A 22,977-nucleotide genomic window follows, 5' to 3' on the forward strand; every position below is an offset into this window, starting at 1 on the left:
CTGTCCTGGGCCAGCCTGCCTCCAGTCCTTACCTGGGTCCTGCCTTGGGCCAGCCTGCCTCCAGCTCTTACCTGGGTCCTGTCCTGGGCCTGTCTGCCTCCAGTCCTTACCTGGGTCCTGTCCTGGGCCTGCCTGCCTCCAGTCCTTACCTGTAGCCTGTCCTGGGCCTGCCTGCCTCCAGTCCTTACCTGGGTCCTGTCCTGGGCCTGCCTGCCTCCAGTCCTTACCTGTGGCCTGTCCTGGGCCAGCCTGCCTCCAGTCCTTACCTGGGTCCTGCCTTGGGCCAGCCTGCCTCCAGCTCTTACCTGGGTCCTGTCCTGGGCCTGTCTGCCTCCAGTCCTTACCTGGGTCCTGTCCTGGGCCTGCCTGCCTCCAGTCCTTACCTGTGGCCTGTCCTGGGCCTGCCTGCCTCCAGTCCTTACCTGGGTCCTGTCCTGGGCCTGCCTGCCTCCAGTCCTTACCTGTGGCCTGTCCTGGGCCTGCCTGCCTCCAGTCCTTACCTGGGTCCTGCCTTGGGCCAGCCTGCCTCCAGCTCTTACCTGGGTCCTGTCCTGGGCCTGTCTGCCTCCAGTCCTTACCTGGGTCCTGTCCTGGGCCTGCCTGACTCCGAACTTTATCCTGTGTACCATTGGAACCATCAGCACCAGCCAAGCTCCTTTTGCCTACTGCGAATACCTTTTCTGCTACACTGGTCTATCTACCGGTCTTGACAACAAGCTCCACCTGGACTATGGTTCCATCCATCTGAGCCTACAATCCTCTTGTCACGCATATCTGGAGAGTGCCTTTCGTGACATTGGGAGCTGGTCCATCCTTCACCCAGTTTCTCTTTTGGGTGGTGGAGAGGCTGATTCCTCGTGCCGCTATTTCATCAGTTCCCGGACTCCAGACTGGCTACCTCTGCGAGACCAACCACTAAGACTACAGGTACGCGGTCCTCTCGGGCCAATCAGCTTGACAATGAGTGGGAAATAATGTGTTAATGAAAGACCACACAGTGTTTAAAAGTATAAACAGGCATACAACAATTGAAACCACTCAAACCCAGTTACCCATCAAGTGAATGTGTGTGCGCTATTAGTTTTGTTTACATAAAGAATTGATCCGGTGGAAGGGATTCCCATTTCTGTAGTCCTTGAATGGCATAACAGGACAGGACGCAGGGCCCATGGGAATGAAGAAACAGATACTATTATTTTGTTTAGCACCAGAGGATTCCTGCTCTAGTGCTAGTGCAGAGTCTCTTTTATTTGACGACTTGGGACGTAACCTGCTGTTGAGGTTTGTGTGGTGGGTGGCTTTGTCAGGAGCCAGGAGCACTCAGTACGCACTTTACATGATATCCCACCAAAAGGTAAGATCAGTTGCAAATGTCATGTAGTAAACAGTGAGTGTGTGTTGTAGTCACTGGTACTCACGTCAATGGCTGACTGCATAGTCCTTCAACTTCACTGAAGGACGTTGGACCATGCATAGGTTGTAGCAAGGTTCTGGGTTACCCTGCTTATTTTTCCGGGGGATGGAGTAAAGCAGTCTGTCTTGTCAGGTCCAAGCAAACAGATTTCTACAGGGCTACCTAATCCCTCAAACTCCTATAATCATTATTTATTTAACCCACTCCCACAAAACATCCAAATATTTCTTAAGGACCTCATTGATAAATATCTGAAAGGCTGCAAGAGTTCTACAAAACCCAAAGGCATACTCAAAAAGGCTAAATTTGGTTTGGAAAGCAGTTTTTCATTTGCCCCCCCCCAAACACTTATCGGATGAAAAGCTCCTTGAAGATCTACTTTGGTGAAGATAGTTTCCCTTTGGATCGGATCCAGCATTGCATAGATTAACTTGATGGGGTAACAATTCCTGATTATAATCTTGTTCAAAGCTCTATAGTCAATGCTCTTGCTTTTGTTTTTTATCATTTTTGGACACTAAGAACAGAGCACATATGTCTATTAAGACCTCACAGAAAGTGGGGTGATCCACCATGATGACTAATGCATATTTCAACTCCTCGTATGAACCTCAGAAAAACAGAGAGGCTCTTTACTACCCCAACCACCCACTCTCCAACACCAGTGGCTAAAATAAGTGATTTAAGTGGCCAATTCCAACCTCCCTGTCTTAATTCTAATAATTCTCCATCTACGCACTGGCAGACCTACCTCCGTTTGTACATTTTACTAAATAATGTCCTGAACAGAGACCAATCATTCAGGGAGTGACTCCTTGAAACACCATCGAAAACGACCAAGCAGCTACAACCCTGGTACAACCCCAGTAAGGTAGGACAAGATAAAAGCCACCTTGGAAGTTGCCGTGGGAAAAGCCTCAGGGCGACAAAGGTATTGCAACTCTCATTGAGTCCAAAAGATCTCATACTTTTATGCACGTAGCTGTCCCATGAAATGGTTGTGATTGTCCCCGGTCAATTTAGCTGTGAGTTAGGTAGTGAACGAGGAAAAGTTTTGAATTAACTTTCTGAAGGAATCCCACTAAACCCATAAAGTCTTAAATATCATTGTTCGTTTTTGGCTTATGGACCTTTTGTGCTCCCTGGATATTTTTTCTTTTTGCAAGCCTCAACCATTCCTGAATTGGAATCCAAAATACTAAATTGTGCTAAGTGGCATTTTGCTGTAGTGCTGCTAGTCCAAGTTCTCTTAGATGCTTCAAGACCAAGTGCAGATGCCTCATGTGTTTCTTCCATGTTTTCCTGAGGATGACAATGTTTTCCAGATAATATCCAGAAAAGGCCTGGCATGGTTCTATGGCGATATGCACCAGAACTTGAAATCTAGCCGGGTGCCATTTAACCCAAAGGGGAGGACCTTGAACTGAAAAAAGACTTGAACTGAAAAGACAGTCTTCTCTTTGAATTGGGGTGTAACAGCACCTGCCAATATCCCTTCATCAATCAAGGAGATGAACTTGGTAGTTCCAAGGGTTTCTACCACCTCATCAATGCGTGGGATTGAATTCGGATATGGCGTTTCCCCAACAAAAATCGATACAAAACTGCACAATATTATTGTGCTTGGGCCCCAGGACAATTTGGGGTGACCATTCATTGTATGATATCTTGATTAGCCCCAGTTTAGCATCTTTCGCAACTCCTCCATGAAATTATTTCAGTGATCCTCTGGGAGTCGGTATGATTTCATTCTCACCACTTGGCCAGGGGGTGTGCAGATATGATGAAAGACCCCTTTTACCTTCCGGAGCTTTGTGAAAAATACTTGGGGAAAGGATTTCACAAAGTCCACCAGATCCTTATGATGTCTTGAGCTCAATCTGGGTGGCATTTTACCCCATGATCTTCTAAGGGGAGCAGAATCTAGCTGATGCCATTCTGACGTAAGGCCAGCCGCAGAGAGTTGCTGTTCTCCTTCCACCATATGGTGAGTAGAACAGCGGATAGAGCTAATGATATATATATATTTTTTTCCCCCAACACCATCGATTGGTATGAAGTAATTGTCCCGCATGAGCCGTTCTACAATATGTGGAAGGCAGCATTGCTAATGCCATGTACATAAGTAAACCTAGTATTGTTTAAATCGTGGGCATTCACTGCTCTAAAATGGCTGCCACACGTACGGTTTTGAGTGAGGCATGTAAACGTCATTATAGGTTGGATCGTATTCGATCATTTGACTAACTAAGCATGGGTATTCTCCTGTGGATGCACGAATAAGAAAATCTAGTATTGGTGACATTGTGAGTATTCACTGCACTAAAATGGCGGCCACATGTACTATTTGCAGTGAGGCACGTATACGTCACTATAGGCTGGATCGCATCCGACCAACTGAATGTGGGTACTTTCCTGTGGATGCACGAATGCATAGAGGACGTGCGGACGTACATGTCATCACATAAAGTGTATTTAACTTGATCATGTGACCGACTTTATGTCAGAATGATTGTATGGATTTAAGAACACACACAGAAGGAGAAAGAAGGAGGACCAATCACATTCAATAAAAGGTAAGATACACCAGATAGCATGAATGAATGGTACTTTGGGATAAGTAATAAGCGGAATGGTGATAACCGGAGACGCTTTTCATCCCGTTAGGAACAGGGAGACTGCTGCATTGTAGTTGAAAACCGCGACCAGCGTTTTTCATCGTTGAACAGGGCAGCTGTTTAGTGACAAGACATCGAGGTAGCTCTGCGACTAATAGCAGCCGGCATGTCAATCCGGTAAGTAATATAGAGTATAGGGAACTAACGTGTAGGTACATGGGGAATATCAATATTAAAACCCAGTCTTCCTCTCTTTTCCCATCCTCCTCACTGCCGCAGCTCGAACAGGTGACGGAGTCCGCAGAGGGCCTTGTGGAGAGTCCCGTGGGCTGGATGTTTTTGTCTGGTAGAAGAAACAAGATCATCCCCTACCTTCTGAAATACCAATCAGAGGTGAATGAACTCCTGAATATGTAGAGGTTTCACATTTTTGCAAAGAGTGGAACATGAACTGTGGGGTGGTGGTCAGTGACGCAATCCCTGGCTGCATTGGTAGTTGGGTATGCTGAAGTTGAAATCTGTATATCATATATATGCATGAATTGAATAAGTAGAAGAATAGAAGCAGAATTAGATATTGGGTGACAAGAAGCAACCAATGAAAACATAAGGTTTTTGTCCAGTGGACTACAAATTTGGGGCACTGTTTATTTAGAATGAATATTTCCCTCACGCTAGAAAGAAATGTTAGGTTAGTTTCTTATACATCCACATTGTCTGACATGATATGAAGAAAGTGACACCTGACACTAATAAGGCGTTTTATGTACGTTTAGGTTTTAGATTGGCTTGGAATGTGACACATCTTTTCTATACAACGCGTTAAATGTCATCACGTTATAAAAACAAGAAGTGTCCTGAATACAGTACCAATGGGAGATGCAAATAAGATTAATTTTATTGCATTTTTCAAAATCAGAAATTGGTTCTAGAAACACATGTTTAGTGTTGACACATTGTTTCATAGGCCCTAATTACGAGTTTGGCGGTAACCATGCCGCTATTGGCGGCATGGCTGCCGCCGAAATCGCGTTGGGGTCCCGGTCCTCGGAATGAGGACTTACCGGGCCATTCCGAGGTCGGAAGGCCCGGTAATTCCTCCCTCCGAGGACCTGGACCCGGTCCTTCCCCATTCCCATTTCAGCCCCCATAGGGCTGAATGGGAATGGGAGCGGGAGCAAACAACGGGCCATTACGAGTTGGCCCGTTGTTTGCTCCCTCTTCCCCTCGCGGGACCCGCTCTGCACGTCTGGTGAGACCAGACGTGCAGAGCGGGTCCCGCGAGGGGAACTCGGAATCGGGCGGTACGGGGTTGACGGCACTGGCACCTTTACCGGTGCTGTTAACCCTGTACCGCCCGACTCGTAATGAGGCCCATAAAATTGTAACAATTTTCTTCCGAAAAAGGATACTGTAAAAAAGAATTGATCAAATAATTGATGGACTTGTTTTTGTCGATTGACAATATAGAAGTTTTTGTCATTCGAGTAGACTACAACAAATTGAATATGTTTTTAGCACCCCTCAATGCAAGGGGATGAGCTAGTGCTGGCTACAGCATCTGGTCTGTTGATCGCTTGGTCTGTTGATCGCTTGCAAGAACGGATGCAGCATTCAACTGGAGCAGACACTGATTAGCAACCAAGCTATTCTGATGGTCAAAGCAACATGGACAAACCAAGGCAAGAAGAAGGCAACGTACGAAAAAACAAGACTAATAATAGCAAACACGTACTGGAATCCGGCCTCTATGGACGCAAAAGCCTATTCGGGAATGGTAGAAGAAGCAATAGATGAGGCCCTCGCAGTCCACTTGGCACAGCACTTTTTGATATGCGGCGACCTCAACGCACTCTGTCGATCAAGAACAGGAGTCGATCCCGGTCATGAGAAAAAAACTGCTGCAGGGCAGCGTGGGAAACTGTGGATGCGGCTGATGGACTCAAGAAACCTACAGAACTTGGACAAGGTCTTCCCGGACTCTAATCGCCCACCATCGTGGGAGAGAAACAACGCTAAGGCTACGATTGGCTATATATTTGTCACAGAATCAATACTGTCAGTGACTAAATCTTTTGAAGTCACAAGAGTTAATGCCAGCGACCATAATCCACTCTCAACCACATGGTGGGCAACGTCTCCACCTACGGACTGCATGCAAGCGCAGATCGACAGCAACGCACAGGGGAATAGAGTAAAACTGTCAGCAACATCAATTAAAGAGCTGGAAAACAGATTTAACACCTTGACCCATATGCACTGCCTAAAATAAACAGACTACTTACCTTTATTAACAATGTACAAGAAAGTATCGACCTCGAAGCAGACCTTTGGTGAACAACCGAGACATGTGTTCGATAAAGTCTTAGTAAACAAACGACGAGAACTGAGGAGAATTCAACGCAGGGCAAAAGCTATTGCAACTCTGTCAGCATTTAAAGAGGCAGAAGCAGCCTCCAAACAATATATATCCTGGGCTAAAAGCCATTGGTTATACCTTTACCAACAGGAGTCCGAAAACATCTTAAACACCATAAGTGGCAACAAAGCAAGAGAATTGTGGAACCTATTGAGAACAACATCTAAGGGCCTAGAAAACTCCATAACAAATGACATCGGCGAACACACTTGGACAATGAATTTTAAGACCTTGTACCAAACTCTGACAACTACAAAAAATCCCTACACCAGGGTGGATGCTTCATCATGGGTAAGAGTGGACGACCAAGGTGAGATATTAGACCGGATCAAGTCCTTAAAGAACTCCAGGGCTCCGGGACCAGACGGGATCACCAATGTGGACCTAAAGACGCGACCAAACGAGTGGGCGAGTCTCATTAGTAAAATCTTTGGGAGATGTGCGGATCTGAAAACCATTCCGCCATCGTGGAGGTCAGCAACAGTGGTCCCTATATTTAAGAACGGCATAAAAAAGATCCGGCGAACTACCGACCAATTGCATTATTAGACGTAATGTGGAAAGTATTTGGCTCCCTACTACTAGACTGATTCAAGATCTGGGCCCAAAATGCGCCCTGAGAAGACCCCTTTCAAATGGGATTCAAGAAGAACATAGGTACAGCGTCAAATATCTTACTCCTGAAAGTCCTAAAGAACAACGTCTTGGAAGGGGGGCCTCGAATCTTCATTTACTTCATCGACCTTACCCCGGCTTTCGATTGAGTAGAGAGATCGAGACTATGGTCAAAGCTTGAGGCCTGGGATTGTCCTACTGTTCTTTTGGACCCAATTAAGGCACTACATACCGATACCATCATGGGATTTTCCTCGACCAAGGGTGCTTTACGCCAGGGTGCCGGCCCTCTTCCTGGCATTTATGGGTGATATCAAGGACTCAGATACAGAAATAACAGCATTTCCGCCAAAGCTATGCAAAACAGCGATCACGAGGCTACTCTATGCAGATGATCTAGTCTTGCTAGACCACACACCGATTGGGCTACAAAGCCAACTAACCAACTTACAAAGCTACATCCAGGAAACCAACTTGGAAATTAATTAAAGGAAAACAAAGTTTTTGACTCTTGAAGCAACTACCAGAAAGAGAGAAAAAACGTGCCTAACCCTCGAAGGCATTCCTATTGAAAAAGTACTAGATTTCAAATATCTGGGGGTTATACTAGATAGCACAAAGGAAGATTGTGCAATGGAAATAAAAACAACCCACAGAATTATTTTCTCAATTGTCTTAAATAGTTCCGAATTATTCTTTCTTCACTCCTCCCATGTCTCCTACTTTACCTGTTTGTCTCTGCTTGAGGCTGAGAGACTTAAACTGAATAAAAACAGAGACTTTCACTCTAGAGCTCCTTTAAATTGCCTCAACTATATTCCTATCCCTAACTAAACTAACCAAGAAATTAGTCTCTTGGATGTTTGCACTAGATCTTGTTCCTGCATCTTCTTACCTGATAATTCTCAATTTGGTCTTCCTTACTCCTTCCTTTGCAGTACTTTTAATTCCTGACTTGGTCTGACCCAAAGAATACAAAAAAAACACTTAGACACAAAATTGCAGTTCAGGAGCCTTTCAATGATTTAAAATGATGCACATTGTGACGAGGGAGATTGCAGTTCAAGAGCTCCACTCTCATTCAGAGTCATTCTTCCCTTTCAATGCATGCGAAAAAATGAAGACGTTTGTTTGCGCACTTCAGAAGACTAAGAGTTAAGTTTCTTCCTCTGAGTGTGTATGCGCGATGATGCTGCCAATGTTCACTTTGTTTGCTGAGAAGCGAGGAACTTGCTTCAGGGTAACGAGCAGGCGCAAGCAGTTGCCACTTATGTGTGCGTCCTGTGCCCCACACGTCTCAAGCGTTTTATTAAACAAAACACAGCGCAGCACAAATGGGTCTAGCTGCTCTATTTACGTAGATTCCTTATGATATGATATAATATGGCATTTATAACGCGTCGATATACAAGTGTTCCTTGTTCTTCTGAGCGCACACAAGTCATGCGCATCAACGTCGCAGGATTCGGTGAAGCACTGCTGTACACCCAGGTTTTCAGCATTAAAAATAAAGCCTATTCTCACACTGCAGTAGCCGCTCGGCAAGTAAATAATAACAATATTTATATTTCCTCCAACAAACACTGCAGCTTGCTGAATTGCGTTTTACAGGTTTCTATGTCCATTTTTTCAGTCTGTCTTTTTAAACTTATGCGCTCCCACCTTAGGACTTATGGTCTCCCAAAAATCTGCTAACTAGCCTTGGAATAATTATCCAGAGAGGATACCTACAAATGATCTTTTTCAGAAAAAAGTGGCAAACTCTTTCTTTCACAGAAAAGAAGAATCAGCAGAAGGGACGCCTGAAGGAGGGGCTAATAACTTATTAGTAGTGGAACATAAACTCTGTTGAAAAGAGCTTTCACTTGAGATAAGAGAGTGATAATACTCAGCTTTGGCATACTTGAGAGAAGAAGGATATACAGGATGTAGATTAGAAAAGGACACAAAGTTAATAGTTAATCATTTTTCTTCCACCAAAGTTGGGCTCTGAGATACCTAAGAGTCTTTAGGAATGAAAGCCGAATTTGGATAAGGCCACCATATGAATAAACCGGGGACAAAACAAAACACTGTTATAAAAATACACTGCAATCTAATCAATGCAAGATCAATGTCCAATCATGCTACAGACATCTACGATCTACTCTACGACTGGGAAATAGACATCTTATTCGTCACAGAAACATGGTTAGACGACAACTACAAAGTCTCACTACACAGCTGCCTACCCGACAACTTCAAATGCACACAAGTAAACAGATAAGGACAAAGAGGAGGAGGACTTGCAATAGCCTACAAAGAACACCCGAAAATTAAAACAGACAACCTGATGAACATCAGAAACTGCAAATCCCTCGTCCTTCACCTGACTGCTAACTCAAAAACAAATCTCACATTCATACTCATCTGTAGACCACCGACCTACAACGCAACCTTTGTAGCCACCTTCATAGAAGCCATCACGAACGTAGTACCACCTGGTAATCCTCAGGGACTTCAACAAATGCAAACTCTCAAAATTCATTAACCAAGCAACTCGAGACAATTAAACTATGCCAGATGGTAAAAGGAGCAACACACACAGCAGGACACATTCTCGACACAATCTTCGCCAACAAAAACCTGATCTCTGCTGTGCCAACAATACAAATATTATGGAGTGATCATCTCATAATACCATTTGTGATCCAACTACCAGCTAAAGCATCCAAGCAGCCCCAAAAGCTCCCAGCGATCTGGAAAAGAAACTGGTATGCCTTCAAAAGTCGTAAGAATCCTCCAAGACATTAACAGCAAGCCTGGATGGAATTGACTGAGACGAAAGAACAGACCTAAACCAGAAATGGATCGCCGAAACAATAGACTGCATCTCCCCGGACAAACCCTTCATCTCTTCACAAAGGAAAGCAGTGGCAAGATGGTTCACACCCCACCTCAGTACAATGAAAAAAGCAAACCAGAAACTTGAACTAGAATGGAGGAAAAAGTACGACCAGGCAAAAAAGTATGAACTATCAAAAACAAATCTTAGCTTACAAGAAGGAAATTCTCAAAGCTAAAAAGAAATACTACAACAACCGAATCACAATACCCACTAACACCCAAAAAGAACTATTAAACATCATAAATGAGATGAGTAACCCACCTTTATGCAACAACACGCCAGTACCTTCACAAAAACTATGCAACGACCTTGCAGACCACTTAAAAAATAAAATCACTGACATACATTGGATCATACAAAGACCAATCAACCAGACTGTGCACCATGCCTCACCGACCTTGGAATCAGAGAATAACCTGCAAAGCTTCACACAAATATCAGCAGAGAGATTCATCAAGCTGTTGAAACTTAGCAATAAGGCAGGATCACCAACGGACCCCTGCCCACCAGACATATATAAATCAATCCTCACACAAAGCACGCCATTGGAATGCCACAGAAACCTCTTCAACCAGTCGCTCTCAATGGGGAGAGCACTCCAGTCTTTCAAATCTGCGTACATCAAACCACTCCTCAAGGATACTACGAGCGATGTGGAAGACCTCCCTAACTACAGACTGATGTCAGACATCCCCTATCCAGCAAAACTGCTAGAAACCTATGTCTACAAATAAACACTGCAACACACCAACTATTGGACCAGGCACAAGTCGGCTTCAGACTTATGAGAGGGACGGAGATAGAATTCTCTCTATCTGGGATGACCTAAAGACCAACACAGACTCTGAAATGATACTGACCTCTCTACGAAGCATTGAACACAGTCAACCACAACATCCTAATCATGAGACTGGAAGCAGTAGGGACCACTGATACGGCACTGCTCTGGATTACATTTTTCGTATCTGAAAGAACAGAAACAGTATGGATAAAACCTTTCAAATCTGTGCGGCTGGACACCACCTGTGGATTACCACAAGGATCTTCCCTATTCCCACTCCTCTTCAACATCTACTTGACCCCACTAATCAACCTCATTAAAAGGCACAGCCTCACCTGCTACAACTATGCAGATGATACCCAAATCATCTACAAAATTGAAGATGTACAAGAGGAGAACACAACGCTAGTAGACTATCTGAAAGAACTCTACAATGGGATGAACACAAACAGCCTCAAACTCAACCCAGGCAAGACAGAAGTCATGATCATATCCAACAACAGGAAAGCAACCAATACATCTCATGGCTCACAGAACTTGGAACAGTGCCCACGCCATTAAGAATAGTCAAAAACCTTGGAATCCTAATGGACAATGAGCTAACACTAGAACCGCAAGTAAACGCAATAATCAAGAAATGCTTCTTCCACCTACACACGATCAGAAAGATCCTTCCTACTATTCCTCTCCTTTACACACAAAACACTAGCCATCATCTCCCTCATCGTGTCCAGGATAGACTATGCCAGCACCCTATACCTTGGAAATGCCAGATTATCTACTGAAGAAACTGCAACGCAGCGGTCAGATTCCTCCTCAAACTCTCACAAAGAGACCACATCACTCCTGCACTAAAGATGCTACACTGGCTGCCAGTCAAAAAACAAATCACTTTCAAAACAATGTGCATAACACAGAGCAATCCACGGCCAAGGAGCAGAATTCCTACAAAAATAAATCACCATCAGGGCAGAGAGAAAAATTGGAGGAAGTATTTACCAGTGACTGCATTTCAAGTGAATATTGCAGCAGGCATGTACTCTCCGAGGACTGTAATATGGTGAGTGTAAAATCAGCAGCATTTGTGTTACAACAGCACTTGTGATAAGACCCAATGTGTAAGGGTTTGGTGGGGGTCCCTCAAAAGATTTTTAGGTTGCAATTACTGCCAAATTCTGCATTTTCAATCGGATTGAGCAAGAGGTGTTAGTATGATATGAAAGGCTGAACAGAGCAGCTTACAGGCTGGTTTAGGAGCGCTCCTCCATATAACAAATTTGAAAAACAGAAACTGTGCCAAATCATGCATTTTAATTACCTAAATCAGTAACACTGACCAAAAATGTTTACAAAAATAAGAATTCACATTAGTTGGTGGACTTTGCAACGACATTTTTAGAAATTATTTTAATATTGTGTATTTTAAAGGAAATGGTGGCAGTAATGTTAACTGCTATTGGGTGACATTAGTTGCACTTATATTCTAAGTGAAGCCGTAAACACATATTCTTGCATCTTGTTACGATGCCTGTACCTTTGTCTCTCACTCATTGGATTCAGGGGTGCCACCAGCAATAGCTCGAAGGGGCCTCTTGAGCTGATAGATTGCTTCGCAGTACGTAGCATATAATAAGAAGCCTATGTGCTGTGCCATAGAACAGGATACTCATTATATTTTATTTTGATTTTGAGGCATTTATAACATGCAACTGGGTGGAATTAACCAGATCTAAGTCCAGATGATAACCAATAGCTGAGGGTATGCTTGAAAACAGAAACACATTCACAAAGATTACAGTATCATCATGTAGGAATCATCTAACAAACAAAGGTTTTCAATGCTATGCGAAACTGCATAAGGGAGTCCTTTGTTTTTAGCTCTCATGGAAGACTATTCCAAAGCTTGGGACTGTGGACTTTTTGGATCATGGGGGGCCTGTTTCAAAGGGGGAAAGAACTGTCTAAGAAACACAACACAAGGAAACAGGCTACCCCACAAACCTGTTTCCTAGAGTTGTGTTTCTTAGACAACTTATTTTCTGACATGATATGATATGCATTTATAAGGCGCCTTTACACAAGTGTTTCAAGGCGCAACGAGGCAAGGGAGGGGGAACAGAGGGAAGACAGGGACAATGATCTAACTAGGCCAGGAGACATTGATATCATGCAAGGGAGGCGGAGTGAGAAAAGTGCGGGGCGGGGGAGGGGGCAGTGCAGTACATAGGATAACAGTAAAAATAAATAAAACAATAAATAATAAATAAATAGTGCTGCCAGCTGGTGGCAAGTGCAAGGGTAAGTGCAGACATCAGGTGTCACGTGCTGGTAGGGGGCTGTAGGGATACCAAAACAGTAATTGAGCGCAAGGGTTGCCAGGGGGGCAGTGCAGGTGTGCAATTGGCGGGGAGGGGTCCTGGGCCCAAGATCAGAGGGTAGCCAGCTAACCAGTGCAGTTTCAGACAGGTGATCAGCAGGGGAGAGGAGGAGAGAAAGCAGAAGCAACGAGGAAGGTGTTGAGGTGCTTCCAGAACCGAAAATGGTTCTCCTCAAGTTTTGGAGAGGCAGGGAGGCCATTCCAGAGGGGGCCCCCAGCCGAAGAAAGAGATCTACCCCCAACTCGTTGCTTGGAGAAGCGACTGACCCTGACGGATATGTTTCCTTTTATACTGCCAGGTGTTCATTTGACAGGAAGGAAGAATGCACTAAGCCTGATGGCTTTGGAACCGTCACAGCCATCTCAATGCCAACAAGCAGATACCATAATCTTTGGCAGCCTTCTCCTAACACTATGCTCACCTGCTAAGTCATGAGGAGAATTTTATCTGCCACTTCAAATGCCACTCAGTGTGAACCATGTGCTTGCGAACCCAAACACAGTGATGAGCAGGAACTTGGCCAAACAAGCATGGATGCCTTTTAAAACCTGAAACACGCGAATCCCTGCACATACTACTTGCATGCAAGCCCGGTTCAGCAGGGTGCCCTGTGGAGCACAACAGTGAGGCTGCTTCATACTACCCTACTCACCTCTGTTAGTTCTCTTCTTGCCCAGTGTTTTAGTGAAGCAGGAGGAAGACATTACATCACAGCGGGTTGGAAAAAGGGCCTGAAAGGCTCCTGGAGTGACATTCCTTTTGTAATCAGGCTCTGACCACCTACTTGTGTTGGTTGTAGGAATTATTCAATCTTCCCAAACAGATACATTATTCGTCAATATGAACCTAATTGTTCTCTTACGCATTTCATTCATTTATTTTGCATGAAACATCCCTATTGGGTTATGAAATCAATAGTGCAAAGTACATATTTCCAAGGACACAATTCCACTGAATTTTTAGATGTGCCCAAATACTTTAAACATGTAGGACTGTACAGACCATCAAATATACCAATAATGTTTATTTCAAAGTTGAATACACCCCCAGGATATTTACAAGTGGATATAATGTGATGGGAACTTTCAAATATTTCACATTTAGGTTGAGTAAGTTTCTTCAAAGATAACAGCGTTCCTTGCCAGATATTCCTATATAATTTCCTGTTGTCTTTACTTGATGTTGTCCCTATACTTTTTCCATGACTTGTGAGTGTTCGAATGGAGGCTTTTATGAATTTGTGAGTGTTTTTTTTTGTATGAAAACGCTGGTATGTCGTACATGAAATCTTACTGTATTAGAACTTGTTTAACGCTCCAACTGTGAAGAATTAATGCACTTTATGCGGCCATGTGGGGGGTCTCTCAGAGCAGAAATCTTGGAGTGTTGCATACTAGTGTGCCAGTTGGGCGTGTTTTAAACAACTTATGATGAATAGATTTTTATGCATTTAATGGTTATGAAGTACTTGTTGTTTGTTTCTATTATATTTTATGTATAATTTTTGCTTTTTTAATTGTTTTTGTTAAAGGCTTAATTGTCAACACGAATATAAAATAAATAAACGATAGGGCTTTTATTGCATTACTTTCTAAAATATGTCTCTAATCCCTCCTCCTTTTGTGTGGCAATATCTTAATTCTTATTGAGAGATGTCTCTTGTCATTGTAGTCTGACTCTAACAGGTCACTATTAGCTCCTTTCCTCACCTGGAAGAGTTTGCATGTTGTTTCTTCATGGGAGAGTCATTCAGCAAAACGACTCCAACCCTCGACTTCTGACGCAAAGATGCCTCAATTCCCTTTTACTCCAGAGATTGGTTCCTCTCACCTCTTCAAAAATATTTCCTCTCACCTCACCAAAATATGCATACAAGCCCTATGCTTCTGATGAGCGCATCCCTCCAATCTGACCACTGGGTTATTTTTTCTTTGCCAGGTGCCTCAATTGTGTCAGAGAAGGAGCTGGTTGGTTTGTCCTGCATAGTGCCATCCATTAAAGGCGGATATGCTCCGGCTGGTATGCGAAGGCTGGCCATTGCCCTTCAGCAGTGTGTTGACCAGCAAGAGGCCTATAGAGAATTTATGGTATGTAAGACACTCATATTACTATCATTACATTTCACGATTACTTGTACACAGTGTAAAGGATTCCCAAGAGAGCACAGACATCATTATCTTCTCCCATTTTACTTTCCACGGAAATAGGACAAATCCCCTTGTCTCAACTCATTGGCCTTCATTGCAAGTTTGCCAGTGCTACCGGCGGGGTTACCATCAAACTCGCCTTATCGTTACCGGCACCTGATATCCCAGTGTTACTGGGATATTGCGGGTGCCGGCAACAGTGGTAGGTTCCCATTCCATGGAGTCCTAAAGGACTCCATGGAATGGGCTTCCTCCTATCACTGGCATTGGTAGTAACGGTGCAGGTGATAGGGGCATTTCTGTGCCGGTAGGGGCCTGAACTCCGGAAAGCCTGACAAGCTGGTTCACTGCCCCTACTGGCAGACTCAGAGTAAGCCGGTCCGGGAACAATGCCGAATCCGGTTGTACCGGACGTTTACCAACATTTTTCCCTGGCTGGCTTACTTGTAATGAGGGCCATTGCCACCTGAAAGTTGAATAACAAAACACATACTGCTTCATGGTGACAGGGAATTGATAGATCAGGCATCCATCGGACTAAGTACACATGATAGAACAGACAGAGATGACCAAATGTGGACTAGAAGTGCTGATAGAAGAGAAACACTTCTCACCAAGTTGATTTGAAAAAGATAGAAGACACCAATCATGCCAATGTGACCTGACAGTGATGTGGCAGACATACACCCCATCCCAGGAGAATTCAAAGTGGTTGATTAAATATGCATATTTCACTCAAGACAATGCTGCGTATTAAAACAAACAAATACTATTTTGCATGGAAATGATAGAACAGCCAAACATCACCTCAAAGTGACCTTAACATGATAGAAGATACTGGTGAATTGGAAGGGATAAAGCCAACACACACCACTGTAAAGTGAAGTCAGTGTGATGTAGCATATTACTACAGAATAATCAGGAAGTGGGGAGCACGAGCACAACACCTCATGGTGACCTGGACAATAAACAATCAAAACACATCAACCTAACATAACATGCCAAAGCAGACACTCATAAACTCAGCTAATATCACCTGGAAGTGATGTGTAGGTAATGTATGCATTGATAAGATATGCAAGTCATAAAGCTGATACAAATGAGTGCAAAGAAATTAAGCAGGCATAGATAAACTGGACATCTTCTCAAAGTGACCGAGAAGTGATAGAGTAGACAAACACTACCTCAGAGTGTCAGATCAGTCATGAGACACAGATTCCCTCACACGTTACAACCGTTCATAGCTGTTGAGATAGCTCAACAAGTTAAATGTTTATCTTGCATATATGAGTGTGAGCTGCAGTCACGGTCCAAATCCCAGTAGGGGTTCGATGCATGATGTACTATTCCATTGGATATTGATAACAGCAATTACTACAGTGCTTGGATGCAAGAGGCAACTGGTTTGCTGTACTGTATACAAGTCTGATGTTACGAGTTCTCCTTTCTATGTCAAAACTAATAATGCACGCATAGTGAAATGACAGTCAAAATATTGGTAATATTGGTGCCAATCAAAGCCTTTATATGGAGGTCTTTTTTTTCAGACTTTGGAGCATTTGAAGCCCTTGGATGATTGCCGGGTTGGGAAATCTCCAGAGAATCGTGAGAAAAACAGATATCGTGATATTCTTCCATGTGAGTGATGACCCACTGGGTCTTTTCTTTCATATGCACTTCTGTTCACCTTTTCCATATTCTACATCTCACACATGACAGTCCTTTCCCTGTCTCCACACAGGACGGATTGGAGCCCCAATTATAGAGCTCCTGTCACTTGTTTTTCTCTCCTTTCCCCAACTCTTTTTTTGTTCCCTCCTCCTCGGCTGCGTGGTCGCCCCCTCTCCATCTAGGTCAGTAAAGCCGGTTTTGCATCCTGTGCCAGCTGCGGCAACCATTGCAGACCTTCATTATCTGTGCCTCAGGTGTTTGGAGTAGGAGCACTGGCGGGTCTGCTGCCGGTGCTGCAGGCCTTTTTCTTTTTCCATGCTACTTAGGAGGCTTCAACATTGGGAGAAGATGTTCGAGAAGCTGCTTCCTCTACACATTGATGATTTTGTACATGAAATTCCATCCTACAGAGAACCCCAACCTGGGGACACCTTTTAGTAGCCTCGCAGTTTGGGGGAGGGGTCCATTTCAGCTGAGGTTCTTCTTTCCAGGGCTAAGTCTGGGACACACCCATAGTTTCCCTGTTCTGGGGCAAACACCATGTGCATGATCAAGGATCCCCAGAAAGCAGATTCGGTCAAATGCTCCCCAACTAGGAGCTAAAGCCAGGTGGATGTCTTCTGTTACCCTAAAAGGGGCTACATCTGGGGCTAATGGGACCAGCTCCACAAAGTGGGCCAGGGCACTGTTGCCTAACAATGTGGACACTGAGTTCCCTGTTGGCCACCTGAAGTAGTCTTCCCATAATTGCCAAGGCCCAGGTGGCACATCTGGGACCACTTGAGGGCCATAAGGAAAATGGATGACAGCATGCTAAAAGGTCACCAAATGGCACCCTTGATTTCAAGTGTAGATCCTGTGACTCATGGATTGTTAACATTTAGAGAGACCTATGGAGAGAAGGAATCCCTTTGCACCCATGTGCAATAGACAGCACCAACATAACAGTACCAGCTGACTTCCCCCATTTGTATTTGCCATGGTCCGATCTATGGTTGTCAGGTGGGAGAGGGCTCTCATTGCAGCCCCCTTAAACAGCCTCGTAGACAAGGCATGCACCACAGGCCCCAGAGCCTTAAACTCTGTCAGAAGACTTGTTCTCTATTAAATTGCAGGCTCTGATGAAGCCTCTATAAATGAGGAACACTTTAAGGCTATCATTCATGAATTGTATTCCTCTGGGTCCTCCTGGGGCCTCAGCCCTTGAACACTGCATCAATGCGACCAACCTCTACTCATGAGGGTCCCATGTTGGCACCTTTGGACCAGGTTCCATCTTCGCTTCTGATCCCCATACAGCCTCTGCTTCTTCCTGTGAACTCTCCAGCTCTACCTGATGTTCTAACCATTGACTCAGGTGTCCCAGACTAAGTTGATGAGGTAACAGGATTGAGGAGGAACTCCCCCTCTTCGGCTCTGGCATTTCATGACTGTGTGTCTGTTCTGTTGGAATTCCTTGATATTCTGATTCCGGCGACACCTCTGCCAAAGCCAGAATCCTCTTTGATATTAGCAGGCAAGGGTGCAATTTATGTCGGGAATGACCATGCAGACAAATGTCTTAGCTGAGGCTACACATGCTGTGCCAAAAGCCCTGCTCAGCTTCCATCATCAAGAGGAGAATAAACATGCAACATAGACTGGTTCCTTCTGAGAAACTGTGCCTGACTTCTCATCCTCAGTCATTCTTCTCAGAGGTGGAGGCTGTGATCCTGCATTACTAGGCAGCATGAGGGTCCTCTGCTTCAGTCCTCAGCAAGGTGGATACACCTCTTGAGGGCTTGGAGTGCAAAGTCTACCAGAAATAATTGCTGCATTTACAATAGGTGAATTCAGGTGCCTTATTTGAAGCAGACAATCTCAAATTATGGAGGGGGCTGTTTGAGTCTAAATGGCTGCAGACAAACAGGACCACTTCAGCACTGGGCTTGACATGTTGCACAAGACCTCTCTAATCAGCTTAACACTGCAGCCAGAGATATGCTGGTGGAAGTAGATATCCTCCGCCAAGCATACTCCAAAGCCCGTACGTTTAACTCAGATGATGTGCAAGAGAAGATTCTTGACCTGCCGTTCAAAGAGGCAGACCTATTTCAATGGTCCACTGATGAGGTACTCCTCAGGAAGAAAGTCAGCATGTAAACAGCAAAGTCTCTTTCCGTTTTGGCCAAATTTGGGCAAGAGTCATTGCAGGGAGGACAGAGAGATGCTGATCAAAAGCAAAGGTACTTTTGAAGTTTTAGAGGCTTCAAAGAGCACCAGGTCAGACAGGTAGATTTGATGCGTTCACAGCACCAAAAGTAGTGTACCAGTGAAGGGTGCCCTACCAGGCCGTCTCTTCAGCTCTTTCCATGCAATAGTCTAAACAATGACAGGCTAGTCCACCTCTATTCTTCACCTGTGTTATCCCTTCCTCTGAACAGTTGGGGGGGGAGCAGTTCCAAAAGTTTCCAGGGTCCTCTCTGTGTCCAGGTGGGGTTTGTGCTGTCGTCCTCCTCCTTCACTAGGTTGCATCCACATCTCCCACAATTCCAGCCTCTTGGGTATAACGCAGCCCCAGTGTTTTCACCAGGATGAAGTCTGTAGCCACAGTGTGCCTAAGGCTGATGGACATTCACGCTCGGGAGGATAGCTCAGGGGCAACGTGCTTGCTTTAGAAGCAAGACAACATGGAGCAACACAGGTTCGATCCCCGGGTCTTTGCTTAGAAGCCTCTGGGTATTACGTGCGTTATAAATAACCAATCATATCATATGTACCATTACCTGGATGATTGCTTTGTCCAAGCCCCAGCCCCTAGGAAGCAGCACCCTCTCTCTCTCCTTCTGCTGCTGGAAGAACTCTTCCAGCTGAGCCTCTTGGTGGATTCAGAGGCATCCTGTTTTATGGATGCAGAGAGCCTGATCTTCTTTGGGTTTTGCTGGGACACCTAAGTCCCACGCAAGAGAGAGTACAGGACTTGAGAAGAACTTGCTGAACAGTAATTGCACCACATCTCCTTGCTACCAGAGGCTGCTGGGGTTCCTGGTTCCCTGTGACGTCTAGGTGCCTCACACGAAAATCAGGGTGAAACAAACTCAACTATACCTTACATCAGTCTAAAACCAGATAGATCATACCCAGTTGGCCGTCATTCCCTTTGCTGACTTCCTATGGCCAAATCTAAGGTGGTGGTCAAACCCGGCAAACCTGCTGGGGGAAGGGAGTTCAGGATTGTCCCCCTCCAATAACAGTTACAACCGACTTTTTATTTTTTGGTTTGGGAAGCCACCTTGGAGATATTCAGAATCATGACCTCTGTGGACCCCAGGATCATCTCCTTCATATGAATGTGCTTCAGCAGCAATATATCTTCAACACGCTGAAATCTTTTCTGCCCAGGATCTAGGGTGAGTTCAGTGTTGGATTTCACCGGCAACACCATGACCATGCTTTAAATAAACAAATAGGGCAGGACAACGTTTCCTCAGCCCACTGTGTTAGCAGTAGCGCTTTGGGAATGGACAATTTCTTAAGAGTTTAATTTTCAAGCCCTCCACATTCTGGGAGAATCAAAAGTGGAGGCAGATTCCACAAGCAGGCTGAAGCCCTCAAACCACAAGTGAGAACTTCACCTAGGGGTGCAGGATCTTTTTTCCAGGTGAGACTCTGTGGATGTTGTTGCATCCACTGGGTTGCCAAGTATTGTCAGTTTGAATCTTGTCTCGGCAGGACCCCGGGCTGTCTAGGCGATGTCTTTGATTCCCTCTTCATGTCACATTTTTACCTTTCCCTCCCATACACAACGCAGTCAGGTACTTATTGACTTCAAGTCCCTGTAGGATGATCCTGGTAGTGCCATGGTGTCTGGCCAGGGTCTAGTATTTAACTCTCAGGGTGATGAAGGATACACAATTTCTTCTTCTTCCGAAGTGGTAGGCCTGGTGCCTGAGTGGGTGACCATTGGCAACGTCGGCTTATCGAAGCTGAACATTCAGATGATCATGGCAGCAAGGAAGGAGTCTGCTTGCTTAAAGTATAGGAGTAAGTGTTTCATTGGTGTCAAGACAAACAGGTTGATCACATGTCATCCCCTCTGTATTCTATCCTTTTATTTACCTAAACCTCACCAAATCTGGCATTTCCATTGACTACTTTCACACTTACCTTGTGGCCCTGGCCACCTACTGTACTCGGAGACAGCTTTTTTCCTGCACTCCAATCTGGTGGTAAATCTTAGTTTCATACCAGCCCCTCATCTTTCCTGGAATTTTAACTTGATTCTAAATACTGTAGCGGACAAACCATTCGAAACTATGGCCTCTGCAGACATTAGCCTAGTCTCATGGAAGTAAGTGTTTCTTGTAGCCATGCCTTTGACTGAGAGGATCAGTGAGTTGTACACTTGCTGTTCTGAAATCTTCACCATCTTCCATGGTCCTCCATAATCTGGATGTTGATAGGGTCTTCAAGTTTTTTCTGGACAGGACTAGTCAATTTTGTTCCACAGGCAGATATTTTGTTCTCTAAGGAGGTTCCTCCAGGAAATCTGGCTTCCAGAAGCATGATAGCTCGGTGGATAATTCGCTGCATTTCGAAGAGCTTCCAATGTTTTAACTTGAAGGTCCAAAGGTGTCTTAATTCCCACTGTGAAAGGGCCAACATGGCTTCTGTGGCTTTTCAGTGCCGCGTTCCTTAGGTGGTCATAGCAAGATCCCCCACATGGGCCTCACCTCCTGCTTTCTGGAAGCATTCGTATCTAGAAGCCAGCTGTCAGGCTGTCCCACGATTTGGCCAAGTAGTACTGCAGAATCTCTTTTGCTTGATCAGCTAGAAACACCCTCCCCTCTGCGCTTGCTTACTTTAGGGTCTGCTATGAGTATGAGAAAGGGGGAGTAAGTTAAGGTTACTCACATTAGTGACTACTGTACTCCAAGTCCATTGTCCCTCTTCATCCACATACCCTCCGACGTTCCCAGCTAAAATTAGCCGTCAGTCAGATATTGTCAGGCGGATGGAAAAGGATTGGTGGGTCAAGGCTGGGGGCGGCTCCTGTGGGGGTTAAGGGTCCACAGCCATGTGCTCTTGCACCAAACAAATCAATGATATTGAGCGACTATTTTGTTTTGCTGAACAAATGCCTCTGGCCCTGTCCCTATGAGCAGGCTCTCCCATAAGTATAGCATGAAGGGAACTGTGGACTAGGACTACAGTTGTTACTACATTGCAGGATGTTTACTATTGCCCTTTTGTAATTGCTTGCATGTTGGTACGAGACCATCGGATGTCCTTATCATCTGCTAACAGTCTCCCTGTGCCCATTTGCAATCCTCTACTTATTTTGAACACCTCGTTTGACAACACATTTTCAGGGTAGGGAATACTCAGTGAGCAAAGTACAATATGTCTTCTTTTTTGTTAGGGGCTCTTTGGGAGAGGACTGTCAAACGTATACATAGAAGGGGTTCCACAACAAGCTACCTATCGATGTAGCACTAAAGGTTGGAGACTGCCCCACGCTGTGGGTGGATTTAGATAGACATATTTTTCAGCATATATAAAAAGATGGAAGGGTCGGAATTACAAAAATATATCAAAATTTTATTACGTAACATCTCATAAGTTTTGACACATTGGTCACATTTGAAAATCATAACAACATAAAATGCAGTTTATCAAAAAATACAGTGATATGCCAGTAATTTCTTTTTTACTAAGCACGTATAACACAGGGATGTATAAAGAACAGCTAATGCGGTGTTAGTAGCCTATGGGTGACATTAATCAATGCAATTCATGTTTCATTTTGAACAACTCCCCATAATTATTGTGTCGACAGGAGTTTGTCTGTTTCCACCATTATTATTGAACACACATTTAGACAGACAGTTATTTGAAAAAAAAAGTTTGGTCATCCGTGTAAGGCTTCCTTCAGGACACAATAGCCCAAAGGTGTAACGGTTTAAGATGATGTTTTGGAGGTACTGTTGCCTTTTCTCCCAACGTATCTATAATAAAACCAAAACATATATGTTTAGCCGACCCAACAACTCTATGTGTATCTTTCA

General features: G+C 44.4%; 1 protein-coding gene across 3 annotated transcripts in view; it reads left to right on the forward strand.

The window, feature by feature from the left end:
• Positions 1-22,977, forward strand: part of FRMPD2 (FERM and PDZ domain containing 2) — an 878,187-nt gene that overhangs the window by 811,510 nt on the left and 43,700 nt on the right. For all 3 annotated transcript variants that reach the window (XM_069611181.1, XM_069611182.1, XM_069611183.1), the window contains 2 exons: positions 15,051-15,199; positions 16,807-16,897. In XM_069611181.1, the coding sequence (XP_069467282.1) occupies positions 15,051-15,199; positions 16,807-16,897 (240 nt within the window). The remainder of the gene's footprint in view (positions 1-15,050; positions 15,200-16,806; positions 16,898-22,977) is intronic.

The sequence above is a fragment of the Ambystoma mexicanum genome, chromosome 8 (genome assembly GCF_040938575.1).
Source record: "Ambystoma mexicanum isolate Mex_15411 chromosome 8, UKY_AmexF1_1, whole genome shotgun sequence".
Taxonomy (NCBI): Eukaryota; Metazoa; Chordata; class Amphibia; order Caudata; family Ambystomatidae; genus Ambystoma; species Ambystoma mexicanum.